This window comes from Lates calcarifer, linkage group LG9, assembly GCF_001640805.2.
Source record: "Lates calcarifer isolate ASB-BC8 linkage group LG9, TLL_Latcal_v3, whole genome shotgun sequence".
NCBI classification, from domain to species: Eukaryota; Metazoa; Chordata; class Actinopteri; family Centropomidae; genus Lates; species Lates calcarifer.
In genome coordinates, this window is record NC_066841.1 from 15,314,459 (window position 1) to 15,334,591 (window position 20,133).

General features: G+C 43.5%; 2 protein-coding genes across 12 annotated transcripts in view; one reads left to right on the forward strand and one right to left on the reverse strand.

Moving 5' to 3' along the window:
- uck1 (uridine-cytidine kinase 1) overlaps positions 1–20,133 on the forward strand; it is a 71,243-nt gene that overhangs the window by 13,184 nt on the left and 37,926 nt on the right. The gene's annotated exons all lie outside the window — the stretch shown is intronic.
- Positions 1–20,133, reverse strand: part of rapgef1b (Rap guanine nucleotide exchange factor (GEF) 1b) — a 41,932-nt gene that overhangs the window by 9,672 nt on the left and 12,127 nt on the right. For 2 of the 11 annotated variants that reach the window (XM_051072952.1, XM_051072953.1), the window contains exons 2-11: positions 11,008–11,153; positions 10,234–10,412; positions 8,370–8,526; positions 8,193–8,281; positions 7,950–8,108; positions 7,233–7,283; positions 6,562–6,676; positions 6,239–6,425; positions 5,582–6,106; positions 4,792–4,994 (exon numbers count right to left, since the gene is read on the reverse strand). In XM_051072952.1, the coding sequence (XP_050928909.1) occupies positions 4,792–4,994; positions 5,582–6,106; positions 6,239–6,425; positions 6,562–6,676; positions 7,233–7,283; positions 7,950–8,108; positions 8,193–8,281; positions 8,370–8,526; positions 10,234–10,412; positions 11,008–11,153 (1,811 nt within the window). Of the gene's footprint in view, positions 1–420; positions 568–2,469; positions 2,632–4,791; positions 4,995–5,581; positions 6,107–6,238; positions 6,426–6,561; positions 6,677–7,232; positions 7,284–7,949; positions 8,109–8,192; positions 8,282–8,369; positions 8,527–10,233; positions 10,413–11,007; positions 11,154–20,133 lie in introns of all 11 variants that reach the window. The other 9 variants (XM_051072947.1, XM_051072945.1, XM_051072946.1 and 6 more) reach the window with 9 other exon arrangements.

The following is a 20,133-nucleotide window of genomic DNA, read 5'->3' on the forward strand; positions in this document are numbered from 1 at the left end:
TCACTAAGGAGGAGAGATAGCGGCTAGCCGAGGTCTGGTATTGTACAGTGAGCGGTGTGTTTTCCAGCTCAGAGTCATCATGACCACCAGGTGGCACTGGAGCGCATCGTTTATTAAGGTAATAGTTTTTACTAGCAAAAAGAACATGCAGTGCAACATGCTCTACTGGGATTCTTTTAAGGCCAATAATCAGACAGCAGACAGTTTGTGGGCAGTGATAATAACAACAAGATACCACTAAGTGAATGAGTCATTACATTATCATCTAAGCAACAATACTGAATACCAAACTGCTGCAATCTAACACCAATCTGCCAAAGGGAATGGGTCCAGTATCACATTTTATTATCCGTCTTAGCGAGCGCTGGTTCATACAAGTATCCTGCTTGTGCTTCCACCATCTATCCTCTGTAAGCTCACCGCTGAGGTGTGGAGAGAGTCAGTGAGAGAAGACTCAGAAGGAAGACAGACAGCCACAGAGCCCATTGAGCCAGCCAGGGAACCGTTGGGCCCGCCCCCGCTGCCATCCAGAATGGTGGCATTGGTCAAGGCAACATGGTCCAAGCTCTGTGATTGGTGGAAAGAACGAAAGCAAAGAAGAAAAAAATAAAATAAAATAAAATAAAAATAAAAAAGACAGGACTAAGGGATTAGAGAGGTGAAGACAGAGCAGGCAGAAAAAGAATCTGAACAATAGGAGGTAGATTTGGAGGGGGGGGGGGGGGGGTGTCACCTCATTCTCCAACACCTCTATCAAGTCTGGACTATGGGAGTGATGTGCCTGAACATGAAATGCACTGCATTCTCATACACCCAAGAAGAATGCATAACTGGAACCAAGTGGCAAAAGAAAGACCTCCAGTGAGATAACATGGAAGATGAGAGGACGGGGATGTTCAACAGAGAAACACTTGGATAAGATAATACCAACTCTGAGTATGTAAATGTGTTTAGACAAGAGATGTCTTAAACAATGTGCGTGTGTATGCGTGTGTGGCCAGCTGAGGAGATGCCTGCCAGCAGGGAGGTAGCGGTAACCTGTTTTAACACGTTGTGCATACCAGCCCCATTTGAGCATTCCAGCACAAAGAGGTGCATACACAAATCACTGATGAGCACTGCACACATGCATATACGCACACATACTTGTACTGATACACACACACACACAAATAAATGCATGCATGTGTTCATGCACAGATGCGCAAGTTCAGCTGGACCAAAAGCTGGCCTCTCATTCTTCCTTTTTCTGAGCACAAGTGTTAAAAGATTGATCAAATTAGGAAATTCTGTCAACCACTGAATATTTCCTTCGCTTTCCACTCAACATATGCAAAGCAGCTTTCCTGGCACGGCTCACCTCCCCCATGACATCCCCTCAAGAACATCATGCCCCAAGGAGTTCAGGAATGCAAACATTCCACAGAAAACAGACAAATGGGAAGTGTGGAAGTGTGTGTGCATTTGGGTTGGGGTGGGGTGGGGTTTAAGAAGTTGCAGCTCGGTGGTGAAGGGGAGACTAGACAGATATGAGAAAGCATAAGGAGTGTGTGGACAGTGAGTGATGTGGGAAGACGAAGAAGATGAGGAGGGGAGACGAGAGGAAGGAGGGAGAGCAGAAACAGGAGGAATGTGTTTTCCATCAGATTTGGTGCTGCATTCCAAGGGAGATATCCTGAGGGAGATCCACACCATGTCTCAGCATGCCTCGCACACCACAGGGTCATCGGGGTCACCCCCCCCCCCCCAAATAAATACTGACCAAGTCACTGTAACATATAGGCAGGTCCGCTTTGAGGTCAGGGTGAGGCTCTAACTAACTGGAATATTGCACTGATTACCCATAAGCTAATTCATTAACAAGAACCTGTTGATGGTTGAGGCGTTCCAGTTAGACCAACAAACTATTTGGTTGTTTATAAGTCCCAACCTCAGGCCTGACAGTCTCCTGTGATATTTGGATGAGTTACTCAAGACACACAACTCACTGACTGTCTCTCTGAAGCAAACTGAAAAGAGGGTCAAATAATTACCTGTCATGTGGAGGAATGCCTCAGTGCAACACACACACAAACTTGGCTAGCCAGAAGTGATACAAAACCACAACAAATAACTGCGCACACTCATGAACACACAAAACACACATTAATCACACCATATCTAAAAAAAAAAAAAAAAAAAACTGAACAAAAACAAGAAATTCACACTGTGAAAACAAATGCACACATGGATGGGTGGATGAACAAAATTAAGGACCACACAGCAACCAAACCACTAACCCTCAAGGGATGGCCCCCATCAAAAACCCTAGGGGGGAGGGTTAGATGAACAGACTGTATCACATATGGAGAACACACAGGTCAAGCCACCCCTGGACCAGTCCAGGACCACACAGCACCCACGCCAGAGTGGAGAATGGGAGGGATGGGGTTTGGGGGCAGTGGTGGTGGTGGTGGGGGGCAAACTCACCGTGGGTGTGGTCAAGGATGCCTGGCCAATCAGGTAGGAGTTAGAGACGGACATGCTGAGGCCCAGCCCAGAGCCTGCCTCCTCCATGGCCGCTACAGACGGCTGGAGGTGGCAGGAGAGAGAAGAGGAGGAGGAGGAAGAGGGGGAGGAAGAGTGGGAGGCCTGAGAAGGAAACAAAAAGGAGGGGAGATAGAAAAAGAGGAAGAAAAAGAAGTGACAGTAAGGGAGGTTAAGGAAAGGCAAAGAGGGAAAACAGGGTGTTAAGGGAGGAAAAAAGAAGAAAAAAGGGGACAGTTGATTATACTAGTAAGCAAGACTGAATTAGAGCAGATTTAATCAAAGTCCAGCAGCAGAGTGGTGAGGTCAAAGTGGTGAAAGCTGAGGAGGATTCTGGTAGTTGAGCTGAGAAGCATCAGCTCATTGGCTGTAGATATAAATACAACAGAGAAGAGAATGACTAACACTGTTGAGGTATTACAGAATATGAGTCTACTGTTATGTTTAAGTTAGAGCTATTCCTAGAAAGGCCCAATTACTACAGGGTCATGTGACTTGAACTGGTCACACAAACACTCATGTCTACTGTGACAGTCCAATAAACCTTCTTTAATGTGCACAGTCTTAAGGGCTTTACAGAAACCAGGCCAACTACAGGCCAACATGTTCTAAACAGGACCAATATGATCTACTGGTGTTTTTTTTTCACCCATTTCCTTATCCACACAGCAGCTGAAATTACTTTTTTTTCCCTCTCTCTCTCTCTCTCTCTCTCTCTCTCTCTCTTTTTTTTTGCAAAGCTGTGTAAAGTTGCCAAAGCGTGTAAGCCTGGAACATGGGCTTATGGGGGAGGCAAACAGGCTTATTCTGCTGGGCCACGAGCTCATCAAGTCCAAAACATGAGGCCAGATTAGGCATTGCGGCAGGAGCAGAGATGACTGCAGTTCGAGTGTATGCTCAGACAAAAGAATGATAAAAATAAGAGCTGGGTACACGGCTTCAAATACACAGTGGTGGCAGAAAGAGGACAATGGACAAAGAGAATGAAGAAAGACTCTCTGAGGTGGCCTGTGTAGACTGCCACTCAGCCACAAAGTCTATTTTCTTTCCTGAGCTATGATACTGTACATCTAGCTCCCCCCTGGAAAAGAGTGTCATCTGTTTACTGTCCACATGTACTGTCTTCATTACTGCAAAACTTTAGGCCAACCACAGATCGCTCTGTCACCTTCTTACAGCAAGCGTTTGGTTCTTTCTGAGAGCACCATGCCTCATATATAAAACTCTACTTAACAAGCAATGATCTCATGGTTTTAAAGCTCCGCGGCAGTGATCATTAAAAGGCATTTGAAATGATTAATGTAAAATCGTGTTTATTTGGAAAGCAGTAGGAGGCTTGCACAGCCAGGCCTGATGCATGTTGTTTCGCAGGAGTTCACATTTCCCCAACAGAGGTGGCATTTCACAAATATAACTCTTAATTGTTTTAACTTTAACATAAAATAGTATGTGCATTTTGGGCTGATTGAGAAAATTCATTTTTAGGGCCTTTAAAGGATTAATTTCAACCGCACAGTATACCCTCTCTTGCTATGACCTATCCTACTGTCTCTTTCCCTTTCTCTCCCTACTGACTCACTGTCAGACAGTTGTCTCAATTAACCCAGACGCCGACCCAGACTAAGATAAGTGGTCTGGATCTGATGTGGGCCTGATAACGGCTAGTCCTATCTCCTACTAACGACCAAACACCTCAGTGTACACACAGATGTCTGCTTTGGTTACAAAAATGGTAAGGAAGGGAGATAGAGAGTGAGGAGGAGGGGCTGAATAGGTGAGAGAGATAACAAGATAAGAGGAGGCTCGGGAGAAAATTGATGAGGATTACCACGGGAATGTACTTTAGCCTTAGAATGCAATCTGCATTCTTTCCCACTTTTTCCTTCCCAGCCTGCATAAAGCATGAAGGCATTTGGACTGAGGATGAGCTTGACCGCAGAGGGAGTGTTGTTAATATTGTTCTCATGTCCTCACAACACTCTAGGTGAAATCTCATAAATTACTAGTGTAACCAATGAAAGCTCCATAGCTTCAGGGTTTTGATTTAAATTCAAAGATGAACCGAACAATTTCAGCAATTTAAATTACAGCTTTGCTCACACAGTACAAATTAGTGAACCCAGTTATTTATTTCTACCCACTCGCGAAAACACTTATTTACTTTAACCCTTAGTTTATGAGAAATGGTATAATATAAAAGCAGCTGCCTTTCTGTCCTTCAGAAAGATTGTTGTCATTTCCAGTGCACATGGAGGGGTTTCTTACCAGTTGCCTTTGTTTCGGGGGCAATGCTGGGGGTTGCATCGGCTCATGGACCGAGTCGGTGCTGCTGAAGGAGTCGTTGAAGCCGTAGACCTCCTGGAAGCGCTTGTTGCGCTGCTCATAGATGCTCTCACTCTGTGGCATCTGGTAGAACACGGACGGCTGCGGCTCAGAGTAGTCTTCCACAAACTGCATGTACTGGAGGACTGGAGGAGGGAGATAGGGCAGATTAGAACATACATATTGTTAGGCTGCTCAGAGTTATGACTCTGGACTCCACCAAGCCAAGAATGGACGGTAGCTAAAATCTGTGGAGTGTCACTTTAAAATGACTTCTTCAAGACAGTTGTCCACTTTGAAATTATGTGCACATATAGTCACACTGTGAAAAGTGTGTCAGCTAGCAGGAAGGGCTGACTGTATGGAATGACATAATACAGTAGCCTGAGAGGAAGTGATGTAGCAGGTGTGTCAGGAAATGACCAAATGTTGCCCTCTGTGCCCCTGGAGCCGGACCCATTGTAGTACATCCTGGTATTCACTTCCTGTCTCTATTTGCTGTGGAATATTTCCTTGATATAAGCTATGCTTCAATGAACTGATGATGAAGTGCAGCCAGTGTCCCCACTGTCCCTCACTAAATCAACCTCATCGCTTCCTTTATTCTTCCCTTCATTAGACTCTTTGTCCTTTCCTTTGTTTCTGTGCCCTCTATTCAGGCATCTCATTTAATGGTCTTTCTTCCTCCCTGCCTTCTCATTACATCCCCATCCCTTCCTTTCCCCTCACTTACTGTGTCTGCTTTTCTTTTCTGGGAGTGGTGGTGGGCTGGCGGGGACATCTGCATTCTCGCTGGCGATGTACTGGGAAACGAACACGCCCCCATTAGTCTGGGGCATGGGTGAGATGGGTGTGAAAAGGGGGAAAGGCGGTGTAGGGTGGAGCTCCTCTTCTGACAGGTTGTCGTACTGGGAGGGGTAGCGCTCATACAGAACCCTCGACCCTGTGTCGGGGAAGGGCGACGTCTGAGTGCTGCGCCGCTTCTTCTGGGGAAGGGCGGGTGGCGCGCTGATGCGGGAGGACTGTAAGGGATTGGTTTGATTGGGCTGCGGGGTCCAGTACTCTGGTGGCTGCTGTGGTGGAGGAGCGCTAAAGCGGGGGTGCGAGGGATGCTGTCCGGGGACTGGGGAGGAGGACTCGCTGTGAGACTCAGGCAGGGGGCTCAGGCACCCTCCCACTGGTATTGGGGGTAGGTTTTCCCCAGCCGACAAGTCCTGGTGAAGGAAATCATAATCCGGGTCGTAATTCTCTGTGTTGTCTGAAAAAGTGAAGATTAACATTGGTTAATTCCTGTGCAGTTCAATACAAACTTTTGTGTGTTGTCTGGTCAATGTGCTCTTTGCAAGCCGGTATCTGTGTTGCTGTCTAGGTTTTGTCTTTGTGTTCTTACCAAGCGTCTCACAGCTGGTGTTACGAGAGCACTGACCACTGTCCTGCTCCATCGAAGAGAGTTGTTCGTCAGACTTGCTGAGTTTCCCCATGCTGCTGCAGGGAGACAGACGTGGGGAGTCACCCCCATATGACTGGCTCCCCCCAGAGAAACGCCTCTGAAGGAACTCCTGCTCATAGTCCTGCTGCTGTGCAGACAGAGAAATTCTTAAAGGTTAATTCATTTCCTGCTGTGTTGATACAGTCTTAGACCGAAAATGAAGATAAGACAGAACATACCATTAAGTCTAATATCTAATCATGAGATGGGAGTTACACCCTCACCTGTCTATGCACGCTGCTAGGCAGGCTGGAGCCACGGCTCATAGGGGCAACCACTGCCACCCGTGTGGGCGAAGGGGCTGACTGGCGCTTCTTAGGGGGGAGAGCTGGTGGAGGACTATAGACAGATAAACAGACACAGCAGAATTAATAACAGGAATGTTGGATCTTACTGTCCCCGAGGTAGAGTCAATACGGACAATCAGGCAAGCACAAAAAACACACTTTCTCAGACATGTATGCACACACAAATCCATGTATGAATACATGAACAGAAACATTTCTCATCCCTCCTGGAGAATAGTGAGATGAAAGTGAGGGTGTTTCATGTTAGCCTCTCTTAGCTATGACATGAAGCTGTCCTGCTTGTCAAACCTAAATTCTCTCAGTGAGTTAATACCAGGTCACAATGCGGCAAAGGAGCAGGACATCAGGCGCCATGATATGGAGGCCATTGAAAGGACACTGCATAGGGTCAGTCACACACTCTCATGCACTGGATGGTCTTCTGATTGGATGATGAGTTCTTCGAGGAATGCCGAGGATGACAAAGACGTTGGGGTAAAGCAACCATGCAGGTCAAAAACACTTTCATCCAATCCAGAAGCTTTATGGGGAGGGGGTCTGGGGTGGGATGTTATAATGGAGACGGATGATCCTATAGGCTAACATACTTCTCCTTCTGAGAGGGTCTCCTTTGGCCAGCGTCAGCACTCAACTGTGCTCTGTTCCCAGAATCCAAAGGGAAACCAAAGAAGAAAGAAATCGAGAGAGACAGCAGAAAAAGTAAGAAAGGAAGAGACAGAACAACAAACAAAGTAAAGTGTGCCTACAGTGTGAAAGCAGTCAAAGATTTTAGGGGAGTCTGGAATCTGGATCGATGGATCGGAAGCTGGGTCGCATGAGAAAAGACTATTAAACTACATCAGAATATAAACCAGAATGTCTCTGATTTTCAAACTTCTTTCAAAAAAAGGTCTGAATCAATGAAAATGAAAATAATATGGGGAACACACCCTTCCATACCCACATCCTAAAAGCTGTCCTTATTCCCCATTTGAGATGTGTGAAACATTTTCAGAAGATGCTTTTAAAATAACTTCAACGTAAACTGAAACAGCTGTGATAAATAAATGGAGAATGGGCTCTTCTGCTTTTGTGACTACAGTTGAAAAGGTCATACAATTTCTGTGGCCACATAACTGCCAAGCCACACCTCTGCATTTCATCGGATGGAGACAAAACACAAACCAGGAAACCTTGTACTGAGAAAATATCACAGTCTTGCAAAAATCTGAGGAAAACATACTTGTTAATTTATTGTCAGCAAGAACTTCCCACAGAATTTATATTTTAGTCTCTTTTTGAATTTCACTCTGTGTTGTCCTCACCTGAGCTCTGCCATCTTCGCCTCAGGAAGCGGGGGTTTGGGAGGGGCTACGTCCTCATCTGGTATGTCAGAGGCAGCCTCTGCAGGAGCAGCTGCTGGAGCAGTCTTACTCGAGACCTCCTGCTCCCGATCTATCAAGGGCATCTCTGATGACACGCTGCTACACACATAAAAGCTGTCTGAGTGAATGAACTACTTTGAGTCTGAATGTTTGTATTCCGGAGAGCACGCTTTTTACACTCACCTCTCTGCTGTGGTAGCAGGTGGTGCTGGTTTGTTAGGGGTAGTGGGTGACGGCTGCTCCTGTTTCTCTATGGTCAGCTTCACCAGCTCCTGTTCATAGAAAGACAACCCAGACAGTTTTATCCTCCAATAAAAAACACCACAAGAGGATGCAGCAAACGCCAACCACAATATTTACCTTGACTCCATCCAGCACTGCTTTGATGACACTTGTGACAGATGCCACATTTTCCTTGTCCTCCAAGTCGATGCCGTCCAGCATCACCTGGTCTGCCCAGCGGATGAGGTTGGCCAGACTTTGGTACACACGGTTATGGCAGGAAGACAGCGCCGAACTATTGAAAGGGTGTGAGAACACAGTTGGGCAAGGGTAAATGTAGAACAACGCCATGGAGAACAGGCATAAGGAATTCATGGAGGAGAGAAAGAAAAGTGGAATATGGATCAGATAAAAAGGAGAAGATGTAGAGGAGGTGAGAGTAACCAGAGGTGCAGGAAAAAAAGGATGATTCCAGACGGCACAACAGAGGGGTGTGGAAAAAAGCAATGGGACAAACATAGGTTAGACAGAAGGTGAGAAAATTCACATAGAAACAAGAACACATGATACATTTCTATCTATCCACCATCTACTGTACAACTGCAACTACACATTTAGGGGCCCATTTGTTGAGGAACTGCAGGCTGGAATAAACTAGCTAGTGCTGACAGAAGAATGTATTACCACACAGGGAAGCCTGTAGTGAATGATGCATTCAGACCCAACACTAAGGTGTGGCGCAGGCCTGTACCAACATGCTGCAGCTGATTCACAGTGCTGGAATATCCATCCACTGTCTGCACAGCTTAGCCCTGCAGTGAGTGAGAGATGACTGTAGCTACGGGGGGGGCGAGGTTTGGTTACAACGGGGCTAAGTAGGAACAGTGAAATTATAACAAAGACGCACAGTCACTTTGTAGATTTGGTAAATAAGCACTCTAATCAACTTGAACACTGTGTGCCAGACAGTGGGTGGGAGTTACACCCACTATTGACCTACTTATTTGACCAATATTGATTTAATTCACTGCCAACAATCTAATGCTGTAGAACACTTTCCATGTTAAACAGATGGCAAAGCTAACTTTGCAATATTGACATATGAGAGTAAAATTCTTCTTTGAATGTCTGTCACAGCAATAATTAAATGTACAGCAGCTTATTTACCAAAAAACATCTAGGCTGTCCTTTGGGAGAAGCTGTAAAATAACTACCTTGTGGCAGTGATGTTTAACTTGCTGCATGTAGGCTAAGGCTAAAGCAAAACACTAAACTTCCACTGTGATCTAATGCGGTTTGTCTCCATTAGACTGAGGTCAAATCACCAGAGATGGGTGCCTCTCAGTGCTGCAGCAACAATCCATCAGCCGCTTCTAAACACAAGCGCTGTGAAATACAAAATCTGTCACCTCTGACCTCCATACCTTCATCTGCATTGATAGATGGGGAAAGGCACAAAGACAGAGACAGAGAGGTTCTAACATGTCTTGACAGTCCAAACAAAACTGCAGCTAAGGTTGCTTTCACAGAGGGGATTTACTTCACCCAGGGAGGAAGCAAAGCAAAACTCATAATATCGGTTAATGTATTTGAGATGTCAAATTTATTTCTCTTCCTCTAAGGTAACATTCGTGACACTGTGCCACATCAATAGTTATTAACGTGAATGCAATTTTAAAGACTTCAGGCATAAAGCCCAGGGAATGTTGTGGTGAGGGATTGTTGTCTGTCGCAACGTATGATCTTCACATAGTTACCATCATGCTCGTTCAGACATGTACAGAGTGCATACCAGCTATGTTATTGGTTACACTGAGAGGCAAGAATGATAAGAATGAATCGACAAATGGTACATTGTTAAGTATTTTATCTATAACAAGAAAAGGACAGCTTGAAGGTTCCAGTCTGTGTACAAAAAAGATGCAGAACTTTTGTGCTATAAATCAAAAGGGGCAAATAGAAATGAACCCTTTCAAATATTATCCTAAATGGTGGGGCTCACCTGTGTTGTATCCGAGCCTCCACCTGCACCAGAGGCAGGATGGCTTCGAGCACCTTGCTGGCTGAGCCTGGCAGCATCTCCAGCACCTTCTTCTCCACGACCATTTTGTCCACGATTGTCTTGAAGTAGCGCAGGGCACTGACCACCTCCTTCTCGTGTTCCTCCAGCCGACTGACCTTCTAGAAGAAAAAGGGTAGCTTAGAATCATAGTACAAAACTACTTCTGAAACTTTTACAAGCTCATTTAACAACAAAACCATTACACAGTAAAATACCTATCACTGAACAACCTATTAATATTTGGACTTTCACAGCAGTCTGGCTTACGGCTGTGGTTCTATTACTCCCATGGTTTGCTCACAGCTTAAAACAACATCTATCAAGTGATGTGGCCTGGAGCCATCTTGGTCCTACAGCAACAGGCTTTTTCAGTTTCCCTACTCTTTAACAGCAGGACTGCTGGGGAATATACTCATTACACCAAAAGCCTTAAGAGGGAGCGGAGGAGTTCATTCAGGAAGCGGCCCAGTTCCATTCATGTCTTTATAGGTTTAGACACCTGCTGTAGCGCAGCCAGCCGCCACAGCGACTGGGAAGCTGTGGGAACCAGCAGGGATACTCGCACACACACCAACACAATGGAATACTGGAGCACAAAACATTAGACAGGAAAACAATTGCTTCACAAACAGGCAAACAAACACAGGGAATAGGTGGGAAAGAGATGGATTTCCCACAATACACACACAATACATCACATTTCTACACACACACCTTGTTAGCAGGTTTCTCAGTGCTCTTGGCTGCTGGCTCGGGCTGCAGTTGCTTGCCCTTCTTGGATGGAGTCCTCTTGATCTTGGGAGAGTGGAACTTGTCCATCAGTTTCATGGTGAAAGAGGACAGATGGGACCGTTGTGAGTCTGTGGACAGAGGGGAAACAGAGGAAGTTGAGTGGTCAGTCAAGGAGGAGAGATACTACGGGGTGGGGGGTTGGGTTGGGGGGGCACAAGCACACTGAAATCTTGATACCGCACAATGCCACTCTGTGAAAATTATGCTCAAGTGAAGAGCTCTACACTGGCGAGATACAAGAACAAGACTTGAATTTTTAAGGAGGGGAGAACACCAGAGATTTTATCAAGTATTTGTAACATCCGCATTTCATCTGCTCTTTTTGTTTCCAACATAAATCTGCTGGACAGGATCTTCCAGCAGTCCATGATGTGCACAGATGTGAGCACATACATTTGAGTGCACAGAGAGCGAGACAAGGACAGAGCAGGAGACTGTGCTTATACTAAAATACTCTAATTAGTGGCGAGATGAATAAACATAATTGAGAGAGGCATCATAATAGCGGAGTAATTCAGCAGAATTCCACTTGATCACTGTTGAGTGCTGATTGTATCTAGGGAGAGAAGAGTTCCTCCGTTAATCCCAGGAGAATGGACAGCTCACTCACTGTCCCCCTTCACCTCTCTGCCCCCCTCCCTTTATCTACACAGCAAACTGAATCAAGAGATGAATACTAATAACAGCGGTGGCAGTCGGCAGGAAGCATGGGTTTTATCAGCGACAAAATTACACCTCTATCTGCTGTAATCTCCCCTCAGCTCGATGACAGCGGGATCTGGCATTCCGCAGCCATCAGTGTTTTTAAAAAAAAAAAAAAAAAAAGGAAAAACAGTGAATGCTGAATAGCAATCAACTGCAGGAAAACACCACAAACCAGACTTCCAGCCGGGCAGTGCTTTCATCTGCACCATCGATCCACATGCCGCGCACATATCCACCCTACTGTTCTTTCTCTCCACCCCTAATCCTCATCATCCCTTTACTCCGAGCAAAAGCCAAAGTTCGCTGAGCAGCCAAGACGACTGTGTGTCTCATTAAAATGTTGATGTGAACACTTCCTCTCGATACAAATGCCTGCGATGAGGCATGCATGACCCGTTTTGTTTTGCTGCATTTTTTAGAAATCTTATCTCAGTGTTGTGCAAAAATAAATCAACAATTGCTGTTCTGCAGGCATTAGTAAGTTACTCATGGTGCATGGCTGATTTAATAAACCACTGACTTACTGGAAATGTATCTCATGACTGTGTTTGTCATTTTTAACCTGCATTTGACCTAGTTCCTAACATCCAAACTGTTCAAATCACCCACATGTAGATGACAGGCAAATTTATCTTTCTACATAAACACATTAGCTTTACTGAAATACAACATGACTATACTGCTGGAAGATGTGCAAGATTAATACAGAATTTTTGTAAATTTCATTGGTAGCCCAGTTATGTCACTTCAAAAGTAAAACCACAACGTGACAGAGTTAGAGGCCTCTTTGTGAGGGTGTTATAAATTGTGTGTGTGCTCTGTCTCTTCATTTCCCACCATCAGTGGAGTAAAGAGATAAAATGTCAGCTAGTCAGCCAGGCAGGATTTAGGAGAGAAGAGGAAGACAAAGAGCTTGAGTTTATCAGAGTCAGGTTTGGGACTAGACACAGAGAGGACACTGCAGAAAGGGACAACCTGCTCATCTCAACAGCTGTCTGTATCAATAGTCTGTAGCATAGCCACGGGGGATGCTGTGCTGCTTCAGTGAACCTAAATAGAGTCTGAACAGTATAGCTAAGGCTGACAGGATTTTTTTGGTACCCTGAGGCTACACATACCTACGATGGCCAGTTTTGCCGCAAGCCAGCCTGCTATCCTGGCAAGAATTCGCATTTATGGCAATGTGTAGAGTGGACCATATGCTTTTGATTGCACAACAGCCTCCATATGAATTTAGTCTTAGATAATCCTATCTGTTTGACCCTGTTGCCCCCCTTATTCCTGGCACGAGCACAAGGAATGTGGCTAACATCACAATATCCTGGTCCCTCTCCCTCCATCCAGGCTTGAACAGGCCCAGAAGGACTATGTGCGAGTTTACAGCTGCAACTCAGCGTCCTGGCCCAGAGTTGAGAAGCAGTGATGTCAGCACAGTGAGTCACCGGCGTGATCGATACAGCTGGTCCCTCAGACACCATCGCAGCCCCCGTGGCTCGGCTGTTTATCATGCACACAGGGCTGATTCCCTGTCTGCTCTGCTCCCTATTTACTTCTCTACCACCTCCCTCCCTCTCTCTTCAGTTCTGAGAACAGAAAAGCCCCCCCTTCTTACTCTTGAGTTCGCTGGAAGTCTGGCTCAGCTTGGAAATGACATCATCAACAGAGAGAAATGAACAGGGTGAACGAGAGAAAGTCAGCAAGAAAGGAGAGAGAGAGAGGGAGAAATACAGTGAAGTGCTCTGTTATAATCATGTAGGCCTCTCAGCGTCCACCACCCCTCCACCAGAGACGGGCCAGCCATCCCTCCTGCTCTCCCCAGATGCCTGACTGCTGCTGTCCAGAGTTATGAGGTGGTGATGTCATTGGTTGTAATGTCTCTCACACTGAATCTGACTAGTCATAGACTGAGTAAAAGACTGGAAGAAACCTCACAGTGAAAACATTTTTTCTCTGTTTATTTTTTTCAGCTGCTCAGGCCACAACACGCCTTTATGCACCTCCTAAACTCTGTGTACATGTGTTAACATTTTCATACACAAGTTTAATGTTTTTTTAATAGCCACTATTTGGATTTTTACTGCTTTAAGACTTGCTTTTAGCAATGTAATGAACAGAGATGGATTGGAAACGAACACTTCAATATTCCAAGAATGGACCACATCATTCATAAGAGTTTTTCCTTGTGGATTCCTGCTACTGTTCTCCCAAATGTCTTTCCTGCTACTTTTGTAATACAGTAAAATACAGCAGCATAGCCAGCCTGATAAACAGTAAAGTGTGGTTACACTTCCATAAAGGGTTAGGTTTGTCTCCTCTGTTGTAAACTGTTACAGTCCCACAGAGAACCAAACACACACAGCTCCCCTGAGCCTCTCTGTGTTACACTGTAACCGCACAGTCACTTGTAGAGCATAGTGTGATGAGTTTACATCTCAGCAATTAAGGTCCCTGTGAATACCACAATAATGAAACATTATATGATAAACAGATCAGGTTTGTTATGATCTGATCTGATCTGGTATGGGCAGCAAAAGTTAATTTAGTAGCATATTTTTTATGATGCTATGAAGGAAAAAGAAAAATCAAGAAATCACTAAAATCAGTTTGTTAGGAATAAATAGTGAAGGATTCAGCATGTAAACATCGTTTGGAAGCATTTAAATTGCTCAAACAATTTAAATTGCTCTCAAAAAGCCTTGGGTACATTTAAAGCAAACACTCCAGTCTGAACTACTCCTGAACAAAGCCTGGGAGAGTTCTCACACAAGTCTGTGGTATAGCAGAAGTCCCCGGGAGCCCTCCAGTTGCTGAATTGTTTCAAAGCTTCATTACACAATAAGCACATAATAAACACAAATACAAATACACACACACACACAGGGTCTAAATTTATGGGTGCTTCTGGCAAAAACACACTGTTAAGTGCAAACCACCTTAAATAGATTTTGTGCATATTTCACAGTGCCCACATATTTTCTCATTTGCCAAATTAACTGTGAACCCGAGCAGACCTCCCTATTTACTTTTGTTTAAATGTTTGCTTAAATGTTACACATAGATGTGAGTCTTCCAGCTACATCTAGTTTCTTTCCTGGAAATCTGACGAATCCATGGTTTCCCCTAGCATAACACAGACGCACCTTAGCCGGCCCACTGGCCCAATTATAATTCTTCCAGGCTGTATATGTTTAACATCTCTAAAAAAAAGTCTCAACTTGTGTTACTTTAAAGGATTTCTCTGCCTAGCCATTGGCAAAATCCTAAAGCACAAGGTGCATTACAAAACAAAAGGCAAATACGATCATGATCACGATTATCACACAAAGAAATAATGAATAAATGAAGCTTATGTGCATATAGTTGGTCTGTTTTTTACATGTGAGATTTGTTTTAAATGATTTGCCTCAAAATGCACTGAAACAATGAAATAAAAGTCGCATTTCGAAATACATTTAGATACATATGTTCGTTTCTTGGTGCCTGGACAGAAGATATACAGCAGAATACTCCAGAGGGAAACCCCAGTTGCTGGTAATGATCCCTTCACCACAATTAACTGATGACATGTGACATATGAGCTTGTCCAGATCTGACAGACTTGCAGATTGATCCGGCTCTTGTTCAGTACAGGTGTGATCTATACAGGACAGCTGGTTACCCCCCACCCACCCTCTCAGAACAGGATGAAAAAGAGGGTGTAGGGATACAGGACAGGCTGTTCTTAATGTTACACACACAGCTGTCACCTCCTGCTGAACTCAGTGAAAGTGTGTGCAAGTCCCGCGTATATGGACTTGTGGAGCCTGCTCAAAGACTGCAACAAGGGTCAAAAGGGTTACCGAGCCAGCTGTTGAGGAGGGAAGAAGGCAAGGGGAGAAAAACTCATCTGACAGAGCAAGTACAGGACATAGTTAAAATGATGCCTGCGAGAATCTGCTCAACAAAGCAGAACAGGACAGCAAACATTAGCAGAAATGATGTGTGGAGAATTAATGGACTACTTAAATCAAATTTTGTAATCTGTTCCTGCTCTCTACTAACTGCCTGGGAAACACAATCTGTGAGAATGTGAACACACATAGGGCACACTGGGTTTACATTTCATAACTGCATTCTAGATAACATATTGCAGCATGCATTTTTTATTTTTATTTTAGCAGGGGTATAAATAAAGAATCTACAGCTACACTCGCAGGTCTGTGAGGCTGTATTTAGGGAAAGTTCTCCTTTAAGGTAACGCTAATGTAAAAATGCTGAGATGCGTACAATGAATATACTAATATTCTAATGAATATAATACTTATATAAGAGAATATGTGCCATATTCATACATTAACAGAATAATAACCCAACATTGAATTTTCATAAACATGCTTAATACAATCTTCTGCCTACCAATGGATGCAAATGTATTTCACCTCAGTTTAAAGCACTGGCTGCAACTGGTGTAACATATTATTTCCTGTACTTTCATAACAAAGATACATTCATTCTTGGCCCACTTAAGCGAAATTTATGAAAATGACAGAAACTCCACCCTGGGATATGTAAATAGACTGTGCATTGTTTACAAGGGACTCTGCTTGCAATGAGGTCTTATTTGTCCATAAAAACGACAACATGGAGAGTGAATTACCGTCTGCTACACTGTAAAACAAAAACCGCGGAGAAGCAGTGCCAAGTATCATATCTCCACAGGCAAGACCTGCTGTGGTGCAAGAGAGAGGAATGCAAGCCTGAGGCACGTGAGATGAATAACGGGGAGAAAAATGGAGAGGAAAGAGAGAAAAATTCAACAGGAAATAGTTAAGTGCTTAGTGAATTATTTATTCTCTCCATTGTAGTGGTTGGCTTCCTGCTGGCTGTGTTCAATTTTCAATAGGAATCCTCTTTATGCCAGCAGTTATCAACATGCTGCACTATAGGATACAGCAGGCTGAATGTGTGTGTGTGTGTGTGTGTGTGTGTGTGTGTGTGTGTGTGTGTGGTGTGTGTGTGTGTGTGTGTGCGCGCACGTGTGAGTGTGTTTTGCAAGCCAAGCTGCAGGCCAAGGATGGCAGGGAAGGGAGGAAGCCCTGGTATGGAACGTGGCCCTGGTTAATGGTTGATTTGAAAAGTAATGGAGGAGGAAGTCCAGTGGTGGGTTTTACAGTTTTCCAGCTGTGCTGTTTGAGTATGCCATTCAACAAGGAGCCACAGGGACAGTGAGAGCATCTAGTCCACTTACCGAGTGAGTAAATGAGATACAGTGGATGCTAAGTGCTCAACCCACTTACAATCTATTGTATTTCACTTAACAAATGAGTAAATGAGACACAGAAGATGGTTTCCATGTGGACAATCAAATTATCAGTGCAAGCTGACACATCCAAATACTGGATTTCTTCAGCTCTTCACTTCCCAATGACTTCTAAAGTCCTAAAATTAAAATAATAATGTGAATAATTTTGACCTGGCATCTAAGCAATTGCTTCAGGGATTACAATCAGATATTACCAATTTCTAACAGAAAGAATGATGAACCACTTTAAAGTTAATTTATATCTAAATGAACATCTCACTCTTAACTCAATTATAACATGCAATTATGTTTCAAGATTGGAGATAGGAAATCAAAATGTTTTAGTATGTTTTTATTACATGATTTATTCGACCAGAATCACATATTTTACCATTATTTTGATTCTTGTCTGAGAGAAAATGCACGTCTTATTTTGTCTTTTTCTGACCTTTGCTTCAATAAAAACCACCTCCTACAATATTTTAAGCTATAAAGAGCTTACACAAACATGCCCTTCAGTATGTCAATGACTAGCCAACCAGCCTCACCAACCATGGGTCAATGATCAGAGGCAAATATCAATGTGGTGATGGAGGTGCTCTGTGTGCTGGGTTGCATGGGAACAGACAGCCTGGTCAACCATGGCTAACAGAGCATGGCCACATGACGCAGGCTATCAGTAACACAGATCCATATTACAACAAAGAAAACCAGATCTGTAACTACTTAGAGAGGCTGTGTTTGGTCATCTGTGTTGAGCCTTCGTGTGATGTAAGGATGAGAAAGTGAACCAAAATTCACTTCCTCTGAAAGTGTTTGTGCTATCTGCTCTCAAATCTGACCACAGACATGAAAAAGTAGACTGGTGATTGAGAATACATCTTTTTGGGGAAACTCCTGCTCTGTGAAACAGACATTATTATCCATATGAGTCATGAGATGCACTCTGAGATAAAGTACCCTCACCCACTTTCCTGTGGTTTTGTCAGGTTTTAGAGTTTAGTTTCACATATAATGCTCAGACAATGGGAAAATAACAATGAAAATGCAAATGTAATTTGGAATTCATAAACAACTGAATTAAAATACCCTCCCTCAATACTGTGTGACACATCTAAAAGGGAACTGTAACTAGACTTGTCAGTGGGGATGTGGGATGTGTTGCATTAAGCCATAATAAGCAACAAGCAGCATGCAGAGGCACATGAAAATAAAATCCGGCCTAATCTCCTGGTGACACACCTTGCATTCTTGAGTCTGTTTATTTGTATAGTGTTGTCTTCTTATTACACAGGATAAATGGCTGAAGTCAAGACAACTTGACAACACATCCAATTATTTCAACCACATCTACAGTAGAATTTAATGGGACAAATCCATCATTTACACCAAAACAAACATTTTATTCATGCAGCCATCTATGAAACCAACTACACTGCCCTGTGTTTCGGCTGTGATACATGCTTGCACTAATTTGTTTGCATAGTAGATGGTGACTGTATTGTATGCAATGGGTGAGTCAACAAGATCTGAGGTAATATATGTTTTTCCTTGTCACATAGAGCAACATACATTGATCTGTCTATGCACGATCTGTCATTTACTGCTGAAAATAGCTGCCTGCAGCAGTGTTATACAACAATGATTTGCACCCACAAAGTCACAAGGTTATGCTTCACCACGACAGAAAAATAGACGCAGAACAGTAAAGGGAAATAAATGTAATGTTTTATAGTCATAACAGAGCTTAAAATAAACTACTACACTTGAACTCAAAGCCACTGAGGTTACAGCAGACTATGCACAGTTCCATAATTGCACAGTTTGGAGATGAGATGTGGTTTATGATGTGCAGATATTGGGGAAAGAGAAAGTGAAATTGTCTAAATGACAGTCATTTCACTCCTATTATAACTCTTCTAACTGGATAATAGGCATTATTTACAACTTTTTGTATTAAATAATCCAGATAGGAAACCTTTAATTCCAAAAAACTCTTGCATGTTTTTAATTAATTAACCTCAAGCTACTGGTGAGCTGTGTCAATATAGAAAAGTTTTATTTGCAAAGCAAGGGGTTGTGTTTCAGCACACTGTCAAATAGCAGACAGGTTAACTACTGATGCATGGGCTACAGAAAAAAACAACAACAACAAAAAAAAAAACCCACTAAATCCTGGCAGGGACTTTCTTCTATACCACAAAACACCATGAGGGAAAATCTGCATGCTGTGGTAGTATTCAAAGCTGATAAAGATAAGGTTTGTCTTTTCAGTAAGTGATGTGAAGTACTACCACAGTATTAATTAGAAGTGAGTCATTCCACAAATTGTTGATTATTAATGAGAAATTTCTTGGAGAAAATGTGACTTTTCTCTTTCTCTGTAATAAACACCACCAGATCAGATCAGTACATTTCCTCTCATTTCCCCCACGGGGATAAATAGTGTTCTCTTATCTCTTATCTTATTTTCAGTGCACTACTGTAGGACTGTGATGCAGGGCTGTATATTATGTCAAATGTAGGCCAGTAGCCTGGAAGGTGATGTTTTGGAAGAGGGTGGAACCATTAGGCCTGTGTATTGTGTGGTGGCATAAACATTTACAAGTCTGTAACCTCAATGCCTCCTCTGTTTAACTGTGAGACTATGAGGCTCTGTGACGAACAATTTCATTACTGGTAATGATGTGTGGATTGCTATAAAGTATATGACAATAAACTTGAAACTATGAAGCCAACAAAACTCTCTCTGTCCAGAGTTAACACCATCTTTTCTCTCATATCTATTTCTCTTTGACCCTCTGTGTCTTCCCACCACTGCTGCAGATCAGGCTAGTGGATCAGTACCACCGCTGGTAGTTGGCCCACACATTTCCTCTTTTCTAGTTAGTGGGCGATGTTGGTGAAGACCACATTGTTTGCCCACATTTGCACATCACTGTGGGTTTCAGAGAAAAAAAAAATCCAAATTTACTGTTGGGACCCCTGGCAGTTCAGTTGCCATATTAACCCCCACCCTCAGGCTACTTTCATTATTATTACTCATTCATTCCTCTGCTCCA